This window comes from Myxocyprinus asiaticus, chromosome 30 (genome assembly GCF_019703515.2).
Source record: "Myxocyprinus asiaticus isolate MX2 ecotype Aquarium Trade chromosome 30, UBuf_Myxa_2, whole genome shotgun sequence".
Taxonomy (NCBI): Eukaryota; Metazoa; Chordata; class Actinopteri; order Cypriniformes; family Catostomidae; genus Myxocyprinus; species Myxocyprinus asiaticus.
The window spans coordinates 8,340,425-8,359,778 of NC_059373.1; the positions used below are offsets into that span (position 1 = coordinate 8,340,425).

The 19,354-nt window shown below is 39.2% G+C and overlaps 2 protein-coding genes across 3 annotated transcripts; one reads left to right on the plus strand and one right to left on the minus strand.

Annotated features, from left to right (window-relative positions):
• sf3b4 (splicing factor 3b, subunit 4) lies at positions 1-9,176 on the plus strand. The gene is made up of 6 exons (XM_051663713.1): positions 1-132; positions 3,759-3,887; positions 6,518-7,060; positions 8,179-8,349; positions 8,431-8,589; positions 8,850-9,176. Exons 1-6 carry the CDS (start codon positions 99-101, stop codon positions 9,017-9,019), a joined length of 1,206 nt encoding a protein of 401 aa, XP_051519673.1. The 5' UTR covers positions 1-98; the 3' UTR covers positions 9,020-9,176.
• Positions 9,177-9,757: 581 nt separating this feature from the next.
• Positions 9,758-17,585, minus strand: LOC127421006 (GA-binding protein subunit beta-1-like). Of its 2 annotated transcripts, XM_051663711.1 has the most exons (8): positions 17,426-17,585; positions 15,740-15,847; positions 15,223-15,390; positions 14,858-15,052; positions 14,286-14,427; positions 13,032-13,190; positions 12,805-12,917; positions 9,758-11,092 (listed from the first exon to the last, which is right to left on the minus strand). In XM_051663711.1, the coding sequence occupies exons 2-8, from the start codon at positions 15,845-15,847 to the stop codon at positions 10,763-10,765; spliced, it is 1,215 nt and encodes a 404-aa protein (XP_051519671.1). In that variant the 5' UTR covers positions 17,426-17,585; the 3' UTR covers positions 9,758-10,762. The 2 variants fall into 2 exon arrangements, with proteins under 2 accessions (XP_051519671.1, XP_051519672.1); XM_051663712.1 differs by lacking the exon at positions 15,740-15,847 and having other exon boundaries at positions 17,426-17,581.
• Positions 17,586-19,354: the final 1,769 nt, after the last annotated feature.

Sequence of the window (19,354 nt, forward strand, 5' to 3'; positions counted from 1 at the left end):
AAAGGGTGTAAACATTCATCCTCCAGCCTGTGGGAGGCATCAGTCCGCAAACGTCACGCTGTTGAGTCGATTCGAGGAGCTCACACGCTGCATTCATCATGGCGGCGGGACCGATTTCAGAACGAAATCAAGGTACATTTAACAAATATAAACTCACAGAAATTATATTTAATGCATTAAATTAGAAAAGATTCACTCCGTTCAGTATTTCAAAACTAGTGAAAGGGTTTACGCTTTCTATGGCGCCGCAACTCGTTTATGTTCATTCCGATTGGCTTGCTAAAATCTCACAAAAAGGGCCTGTTTTGTTATACACTTGATTTAATGTCTAAGCAGACGTTACATTCATAAATATAGGTTTTCAAACAGTAATCATGTGCTTTTTATTCCTCAAGAAGTGCAACAATGTTTGAATACTGTATCACTCTCCGTTTATAGTAAAGTATTACGAACAATTACAGTTTGCTCTACTTTTAAACTCTTTACACTAGTTGATGTATACATAAAAATGTATATTCATACATTATACTTTTTCCCTTTTCATTAGTTTGATTTATATTGCCTTGTTACTCATTTGGTATCTGATATATATATATATATATATATATATATATATATATATATATATACACACACTATATTGCCAAAAGTATTCGCTCACCCATCCAAATAATTGAATTCAGGTGTTCCAATCACTTCCATGGCCACAGGTGTATAAAATGAAGCACCTAGGCATGCAGACTGCTTCTACAAACATTTGTGAAAGAATGGGCCGCTCTCAGGAGCTCAGTGAATTCCAGCGTGGTACTGTGATAGGATGCCACCTGTGCAACAAGTCCAGTCGTGAAATTTCCTCGCTACTAAATATTCAACAGTCAACTGTCAGTGGTATTATAACAAAGTGGAAGCGATTGGGAATGACAGCAACTCAGCCACGAAGTTGTAGGCCACGTAAAATGACAGAGTGGGGTCAGCGGATGCTGAGGCGCATAGTGCGCAGAGGTCGCCAACTTTCTGCAGAGTCAATCGCTACAGACCTCCAAAGTTCATGTGGTCTTCAGATTAGCTCAAGAACAGTGTGTAGAGAGCTTCATGGAATGGGTTTCCATGGCCGAGCAGCTGCATCCAAGCGCAATGCAAAGCGTCGGATGCAGTGGTGTAAAGCACGCCGCCACTGGACTCAAGAGCATTGGAGACGCGTTCTCTGGAGTGACGAATCACGCTTCTCCATCTGGCAATCTGATGGACAAGTCTGGGTTTGGCGGTTGCCAGGAGAACAGTACTTGTCTGACTGCATTGTGCCAACTGTGAAGTTTGGTGGAGGGGGGATTATGGTGTGGGGTTGTTTTTCAGGAGCTGGGTTTGGCCCCTTAGTTCCAGTGAAAGGAACTCTGAATGCTTCAGCATATCAAGAGATTTTGGACAATTCCATGCTCCCAACTTTGTGGGAACAGTTTGGGGATGGCCCCTTCCTGTTCCAACATGACTGCGCACCAGTGCACAAAGCAAAGTCCATAAAGAGATGGATGAGCAAGTTTGGTGTGGAAGAACTTGACTGGCCTGCACAGAGTCCTGACCTCAACCCGATAGAGCACCTTTGGGATGAATTAGAGCGAAGACTGCGAGCCAGGCCTTCTCATCCAACATCAGTGTCTGACCTCACAAATGCGCTTCTGGAAGAATGGTCAAAAATTCCCATAAACACACTCCTAAACCTTGTGGAAAGCCTTCCCAGAAGAGTTGAAGCTGTTATAGCTGCAAAGGGTGGGCCGACGTCATATTAAACCCTATGGATTAAAAATGGGATGTCACTTAAGTTCATATGCGTCTAAAGGCAGATGAGCGAATACTTTTGGCAATATAGTGTGTATAATATATATGTATTTTTTTTTTTATTTTTACAAAAAAGTATTCTTGTTATCCATATCTCTTAACAATTTCATTGTTTGATACTGATTGTTGTTGTTTTGTTGTATGTAAAAACAAACACACACACACACAAAAAAACAAAGGCTGATTCGGCCAAAAATTTCACTATGTAACACAATTTTTGTTTCTGGGTAGTAAGTGTTATTTCCTAATTGCTTATGCCTCAAAAGTATCGAAAATGGCTATTATTCCCCACAAACTTTGCTTTTGCGACCAGGACAGTGATATTTTGAAATTTACCTATTTCCAATGAGAAAACGACGAATTTGTGTTTTTTTGTTCACATAAAGTCCCAAAAAAAACATGAATCCAAATTAACATGTATTTATACTAAAGTAATACAAAAATGACTACAAAAGATTTAGAAGCGAGTAGTTTTTCGAGATTTACGATTGTACTGTAAATCACTTTCACGAATCAGCCCCCAAATGTAGTCTCCCATCATGTTCTCGTTATACTGTCCTTGGTAGCAGTGTTCAAAGTCCAGTATATCCTGATGGAAGTGCTCGCCTTGCTCCTCCGAGTACGCTCCCATGTTCTCCTTGAATTTATCAAGATGAGCATCAAGGATATGGACTTTGAGGGACATCCTACAGCCCATTGTGCCATAGTTCTTCACCAGAGTCTCAACCAGCTCCACATAGTTTTCGGCCTTGTGATTGCCCAGGAAGCCCCGAACCACTGCGACAAAGCTGTTCCAAGCCACTTTCTCCTTACTAGTTAGCTTCTTGGGGAATTCATTGCACTCCAGGATCTTCTTTATCTGTGGTCTGATGAAGACACCGGCTTTGACCTTTGCCTCAGACAGCTTAGGGAAGAAGTATTGAAGGTACTTGAAGGCTGCCGACTACTTATCTAGAGCTCTGACCAATTGTTTCATAAGGCCCAATTTGATATGCAGTGGTGGCATCAGCACCTTTCGGGGGTCCACCAGTGGCTCCCACTTGACGTTGTTCCTCCCCACAGAGAAGTCGGTCCACTGTGGCCAGTCCCGCCTGTGGTAGTGCGCCTTGGTGTCCCTGCTGTCCCAAAGGCAAAGATAGTAGGGAAACTTGGTAAAACCGCCTTGGTGACCCACCAGGAATGCCACCATTTTGAAGTCTCCTATGACCTCCCAGCCGTACTCATCAAACTTCAAGGCATCCAGCAAGGTCTTGATATGTATCCACTTAGGCAGCTGGAACTAAACTGAACTGGTGGGCTTAAGGCCCCTGTATTTATACTACTGTTTATATTACTGGAAAGTTCTAGAAGTTACTCCAAGTTTACTCGGCAATTAATCTATCTGGAGTGTTCTGGAAAATAGGTACATTTCAAAATATCACTGTCCTGGACACAAAAGCAAAGTTTGTGGGGAATAATAGCCATTTTCTATACTTTTGAGGCATAAATAGGAAATAACACTTACTACCCAGGAACCAAAATAATAATAATAATACACAATTTGTTACATGGTGTATTCATGCTGGTGGTGCTACTACTAATAACAATAATAGTACTTAAAAATGTTTTTTGTAAAGTATTTTGTCCACAGCTTGTTGTTTCTTCAGTAAAACTGAACACATGGACGGTGTTTTCAGTACATGTGAGCTGCCTAGCTAGACAGCATTCATATCATATGCACATTCTTATGCCCAAAAATGCTTTTTTGGTTGTCTGTTCCCTAGGTTTATCTTTCTGAGAAGACTAAAAACTGGAGCATAACACTTATTTTGTATGTTAAAGCTTTATAAATGATCAGGAAATGTTTTGGCTGAGTTATTGCAGTAAAGACTTTGTGAATTAGTTATGTATAGCAGTGTTAATTCGGGGCATATGCTGCTTTTCAGATGCCACGGTTTATGTGGGCGGTCTTGATGAGAAGGTGTCTGAGCCTCTGTTGTGGGAGCTCTTCCTACAAGCTGGTCCTGTTGTAAACACACACATGCCCAAAGACAGGGTAACGGGACAACATCAAGGTCAGTCAAGCTCATACACCATATAACCACATAATAAAGGCCCCAGCACATTTACGTAAAAAGTTTTTCTACGTTCAGAGGTGAAAAGAAGTTCGAAACAGCTGAGCAACAACATACTGTTTGCGAGCATTCAGACACCCACCACGCCGCTCAGAGAGGCATTTAGAGGAGCATTTAAATATGACGACGCCCAAGACTATGTAAAACATCAACTAATGTGACATTAAAATGTGTTATGATTTCATGCCTCATCCTATGAGTAAAATGTACACAAGATTTGTAAAAGAAGCTGTTTTAACCACTTGATGATTATTTAAAGTAATATATGTGCAATATACAGTTGAAGTTTACATACACTTAGGTTGAATTCATTAAACCTCATTTTTTAACCACTCCACAGATTTAATATTAGCAAACTATAGTTTTGGCAATTCGTTTAGGACATCTACTTTGTGCATGACACAAGTAATTTTTCCAACAATTGCTTACAGACAGATTTTTTTCACTTTTAATTGACTATATCACAATTCCAGTGGGTCAGAAGTTTACATACACTAAGTTAACTGTGCCTTTAAGCCACTTGGAAAATTCCAGAAAATGATGTCAAGCCTTTAGACAATTAGCTTCTGATAGGCTAATTGAAGTCAATTGGAGGTGTGCCTGTGGATGTATTTTAAGGCTTAACTTCAAACTCAGTGCCTCTTTGCTTGACATCATGGGAAATTCAAAAGAAATCAGCCTTGACCTCAGAAAATTAAATTGTGGAACTCCAAGTCTGGTTCATCCTTGGGAGCAATTTCCAAATGCTTGAAGGTACCACGTTCATCTGTACAAACAATAGTACGCAAGTATAAACACCATGGGAAGTTAAAGCTCGGTTGCAAATGGGTCTTCCAAATGGACAATGACCCCAAGCATACCTCCAGAGTTGTGGCAAAATGGCTTAAGGACAACAAAGTCAAGGTATTGGAGTGGCCATCACAAAGCCTTGACCTCAATCCGAGAACTGAAAAAGGGTTTGCGAGCAAGGAGGCCTAAAAACATGACTCAGTTACACCAGTTGTGTCTGGAGGAATGGGCCAAAATTTCAGTAACTTATTGTGAGAAGCTTGAGGAAGGCTACCCAAAACGTTTGACCCAAGATAAACAATTTAAAGGCAATGCTACCAAATATTAACAAAGTGTATGTAAACTTCTGATCCACTGGGAATGTGATGAAAGAAAGAAATAAAAGCTGAAATAAATCACTCTCTCTACTATTATTCTGATATTTCATTCTTAAATGCCAGGAATTGTGAGTTTAAATGTATTTGGCTAAGGTGTATGTAAACTTCTGACTTCAACTGTATAGTGTGTAATTTGACTTGTTTACATTCTGAATTCATGGAGCTAACACTCTATACGTGGCCATAATATGTGCCGATTACACTCGATGTTATTGTAATTTATGATGACACTGATACTACTGCAAAGATGGGTGTATAAAAGAAAGTTAATGGATAGAATGCAGACGAAAGAGTGATATAGGCATATCTTACTTTGGGTAGATGTGTGAATGGCTTTCGGCTGCAGATGGCACATGAGTGAAGCAGCATTTCAAACAACAGGGTGAATGGGCACTTGAGATTATTTGAGTAGATTTGATTCCTTTTGTAGACTAAATTAACAAAAACAAAAATCTCATGACAAGTTCTTGGAAAATGTCTTTACACAACGATCGTACAGATGTAGGTAAATTTGCACCAGCTTTTTAATTAAAGCACGGTGTGTTCATGTTGACTGATCTTAACTGATTGAACGAGAAGTTTTCACCCTGGCAAACTGTTTCGAACCACCGAAATAAACGCAAAAACACCTTTTTGGACAGATTTTATTCTAAATGACGTCACATCCTTTCATTCTTAAATTTCGTAGGCAGTATGCAGCAGCCTTAACATAGCTCATAGCTTAACATAGCAGGGGGGGCAACGCAATTAGGTATTAAAAGTCTCACGTGAATACGGGTCATTTGAGCATTTTGAACCTTTCAATACAAGACGCCAGTCCTCTTCAAAAGTCTCGCTCTCTGATCCTTTCATGCTTCAATACAGGACAAAAAGCCTTCAATATGGGGCAGTTTCACTGCCTGCTATAATACAGGGCAATAGGAGTCCCGTAGGGGACGTGGTAAATTCGGCAAAAATACGGGACTTTCCAGCTAAAAAGGGACAGTTGTAAACCCTTGCAGCACTAAATATTGAATATGCCACCTGTCCCTATTATAAGCCGTTGTCTGTTATCATGTGAATACTGCCCTCATGAAAAACATAAACGATGGCAAACATCCATTGCTAAGCACTCGCGCATGGTGAACATTCGCAAGTTTGCATCGTTACTATGACAACTAATGTGGACGTGCTAGCAAAAGCGACTGTAGTCTGGATAGAAAAAGATCTGTACATGTATGACTTGCAGTTTGAACAATACATTTTTGTATTTTATTTTTTTATTTTTTTCCTGCAGTGTGAACATAGCCTCAGCACTTTTATATCTTCAGAACCCTTAATTGTCTAGAAGCTGTATTTAGAGTTTTGTTCTTGCATGCAGGCTACTTTGATCCTATGTATTTTATTTGCTCTCTGTTCTCAAAGGTTATGGCTTTGTAGAGTTCCTCAGCGAAGAGGATGCTGACTACGCCATAAAGATCATGAACATGATCAAACTTTACGGCAAACCCATACGAGTCAACAAGGCCTCGGCACACAACAAGAACCTCGATGTCGGTGCCAACATCTTCATCGGCAACTTGGACCCTGAGATAGACGAAAAACTCCTCTACGATACTTTCAGCGCTTTCGGTGTGATCCTTCAGACGCCCAAGATCATGCGAGATCCAGACACTGGCAACTCCAAGGGCTATGCATTCATCAACTATGCCAGCTTTGATGCAGCCGATGCGGCTATTGAGGCCATGAACGGCCAATATCTCTGCAATCGGCCCATCACGGTTTCATATGCCTTTAAGAAGGACTCAAAGGGCGAGAGACACGGCTCTGCTGCAGAGCGACTCCTGGCCGCTCAGAATCCACTGTCACAGGCGGATCGTCCCCACCAGCTTTTCGCAGATGCCCCACCACCACCCTCTATGCCCACACCTGTCATGACCACACTCGGGGCAGGAATTCCAATGCCAGGTTAGTTGGTATAAGTATGTTTTATGAAATAATAGTTCTCCCTAGTTGGACATCTTGAACCAGGTACAGAAATTAACCAGGGCCTGGGGAAAAAATGCACCAGATATTTAAAATGTGGGCGGGGCAAAATAAATCCCACTTAGTGAATTCCTATTTTTTTAACATGTAACGTTTTATATATTTCATCATATTCTTTTAAGGTCTAATATTGTGCTTTATTCAAAGCAACTTTTCTTTTTGATGCCAATTAAATTTCAATTAATTCAATTCAAGTATTTTATAATAAATGAGGGGTTTATATTTGGCTTGAGAAAAATATGCCCTCATAAAGGTTAATATTGGCCCATTGAAATTGATTTTCAGGGGCAATATTGACCTTTATGAGGGCATATTTTTCTCTAGCCAAATAAAAACATACAGCATTTCCCCTCATTAAAGGTATAGTTCACCCAAAAATTAAAGTTCAATCCTCATTTACTCACCAAGCCATCCCAGATATGGATGACTTTTCCTTCAGCAGAATAAGAAGATTTTTAGAAAAATACCTCAGCTCTGTACGTCCATACAATGCAAATGAATGGTGATCAGACTTTTGTAGCTCCAAAAATCAGATAAAGGAAACATGGAAGCAAAGTAATCCATAAGGCTCCAGTGGTTAAATCCATATCTTCAGAAGCTATATAATTTGTGTGGGTGAGAAACGGAACAATATTTAAGTTCTTTATTTTTTACTCTAAATCTCCACTTTCACTTTCAGATGTGAAAGTGAAACTAAACATGCGCCACATGTGACTTTCAGATGTAAAAGTGAAAATTTGAGATTGAGCAAAAAAAGGATTTACATTTTTATCTGTTTTTCACCCACACCTATTCTGTCACTTCTGAAGATATGGATTTAACCAGGAGTCTTATGGATTACTTCTGTGTTTCTTTTATGTAATTTTTGGAGCTACAAACATCTGATCACCATTCACTTACATTGTATGGACCTACATTGCTGAGGTATTTTTCTAAAAATCTTTGTGTTCTGCTGAAGAAAGTCATGGACATCTGGGATGGCTTGAGGGTGAGTCAAAGATATTCTTTCTTTAGTCAAAGAATTGCTTTTGGTTTTGCAGGAATGCCTCCTCCTGGTGCTTACCCTCCTGTTCCTCCTCCTGGCTCTATGCCACTTGGTATGCCCCCTGGCATGCACATGCCACCTGCTCCAGGAACTCCTTCACCAGGGGGTGGCTCAGGGCCTCCACCAGGGCCACCACCATTCCCTCATGGAGGAATGCACCCACCAGGTAAATCCTAATCTTCTTTTTGGTATGTTATTTTGCCAATGTTTAAAGCCATGAAATGACAAAACATTGCATGTTATCCAGGAATGCCACCAATGCCAATGCCTCCATCGGGACATCCAGGAATGGTGCCTCCTCCACCTGGCCCGCCTGGATCCAATCAACCTCGAGCACCACCTCCACCCGGGATGCCGCCGCCTCCTATGGGTGTGCCCCCAAGAGGACCATTTGGCCCCCCAATGGGTACATGTCTGATAAAATGTTTGCCTATTTGTATTTTGTATCTGGATTCTTTTTCTATATTTATATATATATATAAAAAAAAAAAAAAACAACATTCTTTATAAATTGAATGGATCCGGTCAAAAGTCTGATTAGATGAGCAACATTTAAAGCTGTTGTAAAGTAGCCAATACATTTATCCAGCTGCAAAAGAGAACCTTTCTCCTTCAAAATAAAAGTAAAATTGTATTTGATATTGTTGTGCCATAACTCTTTTACAGGTCCACCAATGCATCCAGGTATGAGGGGACCTCCTCCACCAATGCCTCCTCCAGGTTACGGTGCCGGCCCACCCAGACCTCCACCCTTTGGATTTCAGAGAGGACCACCCATGCCGCCACGTCCACCTGCACCACCCAGGGGTCCAATGAGAGCACCCATGCCTCCCTAAACCCTAATGTGAAGAGCTTTTTGAAACCTAGTTGTTTTTATTTACATTCTATTCTTTGCTTTAATAGATGGATCTCTTGCTTGTTTGTATACAGATTTCTTAATTTTTGGTCACTGTACTTCTGCAGAACTAGCGAAGAATAAATCGTTTTATAGAACTGTGTTTAGTCGAACTGAATGGGAGACTGGGGCTAGTTGTTGAAGGGAAGTTGTCACAAGGGCTCTATCTGAGTGGATTCAGAGTCAAAAGTCCAATTACTTTAAATTTAATGGGGGGGTGTTATAGCAGTGGTTTTGTGTGTTGGTTTTAAACATGATGTTCAACCCCCCCTAAAATAAGAGTTATATTTGTTAATTCTATCAACTAAAATTTCAATTTTTTTTATTTTTTATATATATAGGTGTTGGGTAAACAAGTGAACACAAAACCACACTAGGATCAACATAATGAAGATAGATTTTAACAAAGTTTGAGAAATATGAGCTACATTTTCAAGGGTATAGATGTCAGGTAGGGGCAAACTGTTAGATTTGTTTTAAATGAGGTTCCATTTTGAGAACATCCCCCATGTGTTTGAACTTTGTTTTTTTGTGTTTTTTTTTTTCTGGGTAATAATGGTGGAAATGTTCAAGCTTTATTGTTGCCAAGACAAGGTATAAAAGGTGGGATAATTAGCCCAGTCTTTCCTATAGTGTGAGGTCACTTTGTAATCCAAAACATTCAAGCAGAAGCCAACAATTGACAATTGCAACATTTTTAATCAAAAATAGGCCAAAGGCTTCATACATCACTTATATGCACAGAATACAAGTGGTGGTGGGGGACTAAACACAGGATTTTAAACCTGAATCAGTGTACTTCAATTGTAATGCCAGTATAACACTGTGGTTCTCTTTCACAATGTGTAATGTTTTATGGATGGTTTGAATAGGAAATAACACTCCCTATAGTAGAGGCAATTTAAACTGATAAAAATTGCTGACATTCTTATACACAAATCCTTGACTTTAATGGATTGAAATTGAAATATTTTTTCCATCAACATGGTGAGATTTATACAAGCTTAATTGATACAATACCCTGATATTGAGATCAACATTTTTACATTTATGAAAACACATTCTCTCAACTTAAGTAAAACAAAAAAATAGCAAACGCATTGTACACGAGCAGAAAAAGGAATGGGAGTTGAACCATTAATGATACAAATACAATCTATACCACATGTAGCATCTCTTAAGCATAAAAACTAACAATGAAAAGACCAAAGGCACTTTTTAAATGACTATTGATCACTTGTAAATGGTCAAACAGAAACTCAAAATTTATTGACTTGGTGTATTTTAAAGATGGATTATGCCATTTCAGTTTCTTGAAATTGGTGCACCATTTATTTCCATTGCATGTAACAGCAAAAAAACTGATTCTGAGATCATGTTCAAATTCCAAAGTTATGAAACTGTTTGTCTGAATAAGGCAGCTACAGTTCCAGACTGTGGGGATTTTAAAGGTAACATCATAAAGAGTGAGTCCATTCTGAGAGAGTCTTTTCCAGCAGTCTAGGAAATTATGGATGACAACTTTCAAGAACACTATCGAGAAAGAATTAGCTTCTGTGGTCTTTGACTTAAGAATGATACATTAACCAAAACAAGGAAATAAATTACAAAAATTAATCAAACCAAAACCGTGCTGATGCACTCTTTGGTTGCTTGAGCATCGAGTCCACGCTCTCTGGTCATCTTATGAAATGACCTCTGTGTGACCCGCTGTGACTTCCACAAGTGTTATCTGCTCATCTGCAGAATCAACCTCCTCCATTTTGACGACTACACCACCTTCTGAAAAGGCGACAACTTCCTCTTCTCCCGCTGTCGTTTCCTCTATACCCACTTCATCCTGCACAAACACGACTTGCTCCTGGTCCAGAGCGGTGGTACCGTTGGTCTGTCCGTTGGACATGGCCTCCAGTTTCATTCGGTACCCCTCGGCTTCCTGCTCTTTGCGAAGTAGCTGTTGACGATATGCTTGAGCTTTCCTGTTAGCTTCTTGCACCTGCCACTGTAGATGCTCCTGGAGAGAAAGATTAGGGTGATTAACATTATCTATCTGTATTTGTTCATGCCGGACCAAAACTGGGGGTTCTCTTAGACCCTGTTTACACCTGGTATTAAGATGCATTTTTGGTAATAAGATCACATGTGGTCAGTGCTAAATACAGGTCTAAACGGGGTCTAAAATGTTTTGTGATTGGTTCATAAAAACCACATATGAATGTGGTCAAAAAGGCATATGACCGCATTGGATTTGAGGTGTAAACGCTAATGCGTCCCGGCAGCAGCAAAGCACCACCACTCACCTGTCAACCAACCGATGTGCTGAAACAAGAGTGTAAACTTTACCGGTTCTGATCGGTTTAAAAGGAAAACACAAGCATGAGAACTTCACGGATCATCTTCAGTGTGTCTGATATCAACATTCAGGGACTTATGAGAAGTATGACATCTGCAGCTCAGGTTAAAACAGGTAATCCACTAAAATAATGGAGAATTCTGCTTAATGTTGCTTTTCTTCTTGGATTAAATTTCAGTTGCATCTGGGAGAAACAGTGTGTCATTTTTTCACGCTTTGACTTTTCTGACTTTGTTGCCCTTTAATGTCATGCAGTAACAAACTAACTTAGTGATAGATTTATGTCATCATGAAATCAGTCCCTCCCAATCCGATCACAAGTGGTCACAGAAGATGCATTTAAGCGACCAGGTGTATGTGTCTCACCTGACCACATGTGATCGGATCACCCGAGACGCATCTTAATACCAGGTGGAAATGGGGTCTTAAACTATCATCTGTCCTGTGATAGATGGGTTTGGCTCAACTATGCTTAGATTCACAGGAAACAGAACTGAGACCATTTATCATCCAAATTTGGCTGGACAATCAAAAAACTTTTGTTTTGGCGTTGGTGTAGTTACTGCGTTTTGGCTTTGTAGGGCATGCAAGCTCTAATATAAACTGTCTACATTCTAAAAAGCCATCCTGTTATTAGCGACAAGGACTGAAAGTGTTCCATGGAATTAAAACTAAAACTATTGTTCCGGAGTGAAAATGTTTAAATATTTTGGTAACTGGTTAATAACTGGTTAATTTAGTTCTGATCATTTTCTTCAGGAAATTTTCTGAATTACACCACTTCCTGTTGCCCAAGAAATGAGGCTTCTCTCTTTTAGTTGAACATGATAACCATGTGCTTTGATTCTAAAGGAACTGCTGCATCACACATTTTTTTGCCTTAAAACAAATTATTAAATTAACATTTTATTCAGTTAAATTTAAAATTCAAAAAATAAAATTAATTATTTATGTTTAAAATAAAATAATTCTGCCCGCATAAGATGACATTTAGTGTGCGTGCATGTAAGAAAGGGCTATATTTAATATTAAGAGCACATTTATTGAAAAGACAATATTTTATTTAGGCAACTGTATACTTGGTTATAATTTCTATGGTGATAATTCCCCCACATGGGAAAAAATATTAATTGCTTGTTTTCACTTATTTTGTTGGAGGCAAGTCCCTTACTGCAACTGGTATACCACTAACCATTTTTCAATTTCATTCTAACCGGTTACCAATTGGAAAGGAGGCAGCAGAAAGCCGGAAGTATTTGTTTTTAGTCCCTAATTAGCAGTTAATACAACATAAAATACATGATCTGACTTGTTACATTCAATAACAAGAGAATACAGCGACATTATTTTGTTATAGATACAATTATACTCACTGTATCACCAGTTTCTGTGTGACTGGATGAGACTTCAATTTTCCTTTTACGGACAGGAGGTTCGGTGTCATCTACCACTTCCTCTGTGAATTGATTGGCTTGAACTGCCAATACTGAGACAAAATACAGGAAATCAAACGAGAGAAAAATACTAAATTTAATGTACAGGAAGTATAACATGGCAGTGGCAATAACCAAACTGGAAATTATAAAATATATTGTTGTACCTTGTCGTCCATCCTGCATTGTGACAAAGAATGGCTGACCGAATCCATTTGTCTGTAGGTTTCCATGTTGATCTGTTAATATCGTTATGACCCTCTGACCTGATTCATTCACTACTTGCTGGATACTTGAATCCAAGGCGCTGACAGCAATTGCCTCTTCTGTGTCACCGAAACAGGAAATAGTCCAATCATTTCAATTACCAGTTTAAGGGATGGTTCACCCAAAAATGAAAATTCCCTCATCATTTACTCACCTTCATGCCATCCAAGATGTGTATGACTTTCTTTAGCAGAACACAAAGATTTTTAGAATAATATTTCAGCTTTGTAGGTCCATACAATGCAAATGGATGGTGATCAGACCTTTGCAGCTCCAAAAATCACATAAGGAAACATAGAAGTAATCCTTAAGACTCCAGTGGTTAAATCCATATCTTCTGAAGCGATATGATAAGTGCAAGTGAGAAACGGATAAAAATTTAAGTTTAAAAATTTTACATTTACTCAATCTCGACTTTCACTTTTACATCTGAAAATCACACATGGTGCCTCTGATCAACATTCACTTGTACGGACCTAGAGAGCGTAGCTATTTTTCTAAAAATCTTTGTGTTCTGCTGAACAAAGAAAGTTATACACATCTGGTATGGCATGAGGGTAAGTAAATGATGACAGAATTTTCATTTTTGGGTGAACTATCCCTTTAAGTTTGGAAAACGGACAATGTTCCAAATATTACATCATAATCATTGTTTTTTTTATCCCCTTTTCTCCCCAGTTTGGAATGCCAAGTTCCCATTACTTAATAGGTCCTCGTGGTGGCGCGGTTACTCACCTCAATCCGGGTGGCGGAGGACAAGTCTCAGTTACCTCCGCTTCTGAGACAGTCAATCCGCGCATCTTATCATGTGGCTTGTTGTGCATGACAACGTGGAGACTCCCAGCATGTGGAGGCTCATGCTGCTCTCTGCAATCCACGCACAACTTACCACATGCCCCATTGAGAGCGAGAACCACTAATCACGACCACAAGGAGGTTGAGGAGGTACCCCATGTGACTCTACCCTCCCTAGCAACTGGGCCAATTTGGTTGCTTAGGAGACATAGCTGGAGTCACTCAGCACACTCTGGATTCGAACTCACGACTCCAGGGGTGGTAGTCAGCATCAATACTCGCTGAGCTACCCAGGCCCCCATCATAATCATTGCTGAATTTCAATAGCAGTTTCCAGTCAACATACGGTGGTATTGTACCTGAGCTGGTTTTGATCAAGTCTGAGAGGTTGACGACGCCCCCTTGAAAATTGGGGATGCCCTGGATGATGAACTGTGGGGTGGAGCTTCCATTTGTGACCGACGCTTCTGCATTCCTATTTACCTGATTCTGCATTCCCTCCTAAAAGACATACAGAGAATTTAGCATAATTTAAATGATGATAAGGTTTGTTGAGTCAATATATGGGTTTCTTTTAAATCCAGTTACAATCATTGGATTGCAGGTTCATTCCCAAAATAAAGTGTAGGTCTCTGCAAAACAAAAATGGGCATTTCCCAATCAGTGGGCATTTTCATACAGGGATGGGCGTTTTTTAACAATCCAATGATTGTAGGCAATTTCTGTGCAGTAATCAGTGGATGTTTCCAAACCAGGACGAGTGTTTTTCAACTATCCAGTGAAAGTAGGGAATATCTACGTAGTCTGCAAATCAAGAGACACCGCCTCCCCAAAATGGGCATTATTCCCAAATAATGTAGAAATGGAATCAAACAGGAAACCAAACGTAGTGCCATTTAATAATGAGGAAAGAATGTCCTCAGAGACAAACCTGTAATAGAAGCATGAGTTCGGCATTTTGTATGTCAACAGCGATATCAAAAGCTGACTTGTCAAACTTGCTGAGGGCGTGTACATCAGCACCGTGTTTGATCAAGAGTTCCGCAACATGCTGATGACTGTGCTGGGCGGCCCAGTGGAGAGCGGTCATCTTCAACATGTCTTTGGCATTGATGTCCGCACCATTCTAAAACACAAGAAATAAACACAGGAGACATGTGTCAGCTTACTAAAGCTCAGAAATATACTTTGGCCTTGAGCGTGTGAATGGAGATTTGAAACTTCTCATACAAACACAATAAGTTGGTCCTTAAAAAACATATTGGAAGTCAAAGAAAACCAGTTTGATTGTCTTACCTTGATTAATAAATCCACAATCATTTCATGTCCCTCTGTGGCCGCCATATGCAGCGGGGTCCTGTCCACTTTGGTTCGTGCATCTCTGCTCACACCTGCCCTCAGCAGCACTTCAGCGGTGGAGTAATGACCATGCTGGGCTGCTAAATGTAACGGAGAAGTTCCAAGCTGCATGGAGATCACACGTATAGTAAAAACACAGGAATAGTAGTAGTACATGTATCAGCCAATGTGCCACTACACACACAAAAACAACAACATGTAAACAGTATTTTAAATTTTGTAGTCCTACCTTGTGACAATTACTTCACATTGGTAGCACAATGTACACTAAGATTATGTCAGTTCTATTTAAGTCAATGACAATCTGTCAGAATATGATGCAACGATTAAGTCTTTGTAAGCTTAAGATTTTTAAAACGCACTGATAGTATTGTTTTGCTTATTAATTGCTTTTAGTAATGCTAAACTCTTTAATTCTCTTAACTCCCCAAACATAAAGGAAAACATAACCAACCCAGTCAGTAGTGAATGGAGCTCCACTGGCCATCAGCGTCCTAACTTCATCATCATGACCATACCGGGCTGCTTCTAAAAGACGCTTTCCCAAATCCACTAATGACATCTAAGCAAAGAGAGGAATGAATTCATGCTGAATCTGAAAGCACCATGCTGAATAACAAAACTGTCCCATTTTATTCTATAACTAAATAGGTAAAGTTAGACAAGCCAAGCGTTGATGTTGGCTTGACAAAGTCTGAAAGTTTAAACTAATTTTAAATAAGCAAGTTTAAAGGGGCAGAGACGGTTGTTTACATTTGAATTTTTTGACTTTGTAGTTTGAATATTCTTAGCCCTTTTTAACATATGTTAATGCAGTCTATAGGATTTGGGGGATTTTTGATCGGCCACTGTGTGGAAAACCATAAATCTGATCAGTTAGAAAAGTCATAGCAAATCGAGTCAGAACAGCCTGAAGGTTTGTACCAAGTTCTGTGGACGCTGGAGTTACATTCAGAAATTCTGGTCTTGGTTTAGGGATTTAAAAAAAAAAAAAACATATCTGTAGAACAACAGTGTGTTAAAATATATTGGATATTACAAAAATATGTTGAATTTGGACATTTCTTCTGTGACTGAAAAACAGCAAAAGCCAAAGGCAGGCCCGGATTATTTTACACTCAAGTGTAGTAGGGCTGTGTGTCAATTACTCTTTGAAGGTGAAAAGTGTGTCAAACATCAGTTAGTGAAGTAGCACAGTTTTCGTACTGACCCATATGTGCATGCTTGATCTTTAAAACTTAAATACTGCATTTCACCATTGAATAAAGTAGATATGTTAAAAATGAGAAGCAAAAAATATATCAAACTTCTTGAACCTTTGAGCAAAAAAGGAGCTGATTAGAAAATTCTGAAAAAAAGTTATCAAATCTCATATAAGTTACTTTAGTAAGTGCACAGATTTAGCTAAATTACTTGTAATAAGCATTCATTTTAAAGGAGGGTGTTAAAAAAAACAATGAAAACCATTAAAGGAATATTCCAGGTTCAATACAAATTAAACTAAATTAACAGCATTTGTGCCATAAAATGTTAATTACGACAAAAAAATATTCTTTCTTAAAAAAATGGGTTACAGTGAGGCACTTACAATGGAAGCTAATGGGGCCAATCTGTAAACGTTAAAATACTCACTGTTTCAAAAGTTTAGCCAGAAGATATAAACAATATGCGTGTTAAAATGATTTTAGTGTAATAAAATTGCTTACTAGCCGCATCTGTGTAAAGTTATGTCTAATTTTACAACTTAGTTGACATGACGATGTAACGCCGTAAACCCTGTAATCCCACAAAAACAATTTAAACAGCTTTACAGCTCAAATAATACATACGTTTCAACAGAAGAATTCAATTAAGTGCCTTTATGAAATTATAAGCTTTATATTTCTCCCTTTAAAACGTCCAAAATCTGGCCCCATTTACTATGACCTCGATTTTGGCTTGTTGGGACGGGTCGAAATTAATATTCGTCGCTTTTAACATAATGCCACAAATGCAGTCGATTGACTTTAACTTGTATTAAACCCGTAATAATTATTTAAGCTAGCCAAGTACGCAAATGGATATTCAAAGAAGTAAGTATTAAACAAAGTCTTTCTACTTCTGAGCCCATACTAGTCGGATCTCTGATTTTGAAACTCACCTTAGAAACCTATCTGCTGTACGTCTATAGGTTGTAATCAACGCACTATATAGTAATCCGGACTGTATGTCTGAACTGTGTGAACATAAACATTTCTGTGGTTTAAACAGGTTTAAAGCGCATTCAGATATGGCGGCTGATTTAACCCCGGAAATAAAACTTCAGGCCTTCAGCACACGTGGTCGTGTGTCAAAACTAGTGAGCTGCCTACCTAGGAAGGTTTCAGAAGCGCGAGCAGCATTTGTGGGCTTGGCGCTTGCGTTTGATGACCAAAAATGTGTGCACTATGGTGCCCAAAATGCTGTCTAGATAGGCAGCTTACTAGTTGATGAAACACAGTCTACCACTCATTTTACATACTTCATTACATACTACATTTTTAGGATTCTGAATATTTATTAATATTTATATGATTAAATTATAAAAAAGGAATAAAAAAAAAAAAAGAAATTTGGAAGAGAGAAAAAAAATTTTTTTTGAAGAGAGAAAGTTTTTTTTTTTTTTTTTTTTTTTTTTGAAGAGAGAGAAGAAAAAAAAATTAAGACTTAGGTTCAGGAAGGAACTGAGACACAATTTTTTTTTTTTTTTTTTTTTTTTTTCACCGTGCGGTTCAGAGCTACCGTAATACGGCTACTACTAATATATATATATATACAGGTGCATCTCAATAAATTAGAATGTCGTGGAAAAGTTCATTTATTTCAGTAATTCAACTCAAATTGTGAAACTCGTGTATTAAATAAATTCAATGCACACAGACTGAAGTAGTTTAAGTCTTTGGTTCTTTTAATTGTGATGATTTTGGCTCACATTTAACAAAAACCCACCAATTCACTATCTCAAAAAATTAGAATATGGTGACATGCCAATCAGCTAATCAACTCAAAACACCTGCAAAGGTTTCCTGAGCCTTCAAAATGGTCTCTCAGTTTGGTTCACTAGGCTACACAATCATGGGGAAGACTGCTGATCTGACAGTTGTCCAGAAGACAATCACTGACACCCTTCACAAGGAGGGTAAGCCACAAACATTCATTGCCAAAGAAGCTGGCTGTTCACAGAGTGCTGTATCCAAGCATGTTAACAGAAAGTTGAGTGGAAGGAAAAAGTGTGGAAGAAAAAGATGCACAACCAACCGAGAGAACCGCAGCCTTACGATTGTCAAGCAAAATCGATTCAAGAATTTGGGTGAACTTCACAAGGAATGGACTGAGGCTGGGGTCAAGGCATCAAGAGCCACCACACACAGACGTGTCAAGGAATTTGGCTACAGTTGTCGTATTCCTCTTGTTAAGCCACTCCTGAACCACAGACAACCTCAGAGGCGTCTTACCTGGGCTAAGGAGAAGAAGAACTGGACTGTTGCCCAGTGGTCCAAAGTCCTCTTTTCAGATGAGAGCAAGTTTTGTATTTCATTTGGAAACCAAGGTCCTAGAGTCTGGAGGAAGGGTGGAGAAGCTCATAGCCCAAGTTGCTTGAAGTCCAGTGTTAAGTTTCCACAGTCTGTGATGATTTGGGGTGCAATGTCATCTGCTGGTGTTGGTCCATTGTGTTTTTTGAAAACCAAAGTCACTGCACCCGTTTACCAAGAAATTTTGGAGCACTTCATGCTTCCTTCTGCTGACCAGCTTTTTAAAGATGCTGATTTCATTTTCCAGCAGGATTTGGCACCTGCCCACACTGCCAAAAGCACCAAAAGTTGGTTAAATGACCATGGTGTTGGTGTGCTTGACTGGCCAGCAAACTCACCAGACCTGAACCCCATAGAGAATCTATGGGGTATTGTCAAGAGGAAAATGAGAAACAAGAGACCAAAAAATGCAGATGAGCTGAAGGCCACTGTCAAAGAAACCTGGGCTTCCATACCACCTCAGCAGTGCCACAAACTGATCACCTCCATGCCACGCCGAATTGAGGCAGTAATTAAAG

What these genes read in the sequence shown, in the direction of transcription:
- LOC127421006 (XM_051663711.1), bottom strand. Translation starts at nt 15,847, where the DNA reads ATGTCATTAGTGGATTTGGGAAAGCGTCTTTTAGAAGCAGCCCGGTAT. An exon ending in TTGTGGATTTATTAATCAAG is followed by an intron (nt 15,053 to 15,222) that starts GTAAGACAATCA and finishes CTTGTGTTTTAG; the next exon opens with AATGGTGCGGACATCAATGC. An exon ending in CTTGATCAAAACCAGCTCAG is followed by an intron (nt 13,191 to 14,285) that starts GTACAATACCAC and finishes TCGGTGACACAG; the next exon opens with AAGAGGCAATTGCTGTCAGC.
- sf3b4 (XM_051663713.1), top strand. Translation starts at nt 99, where the DNA reads ATGGCGGCGGGACCGATTTCAGAACGAAATCAAG. An exon ending in GATTTCAGAACGAAATCAAG is followed by an intron (nt 133 to 3,758) that starts GTACATTTAACA and finishes GCTGCTTTTCAG; the next exon opens with ATGCCACGGTTTATGTGGGC. An exon ending in TGGAGGAATGCACCCACCAG is followed by an intron (nt 8,350 to 8,430) that starts GTAAATCCTAAT and finishes CATGTTATCCAG; the next exon opens with GAATGCCACCAATGCCAATG.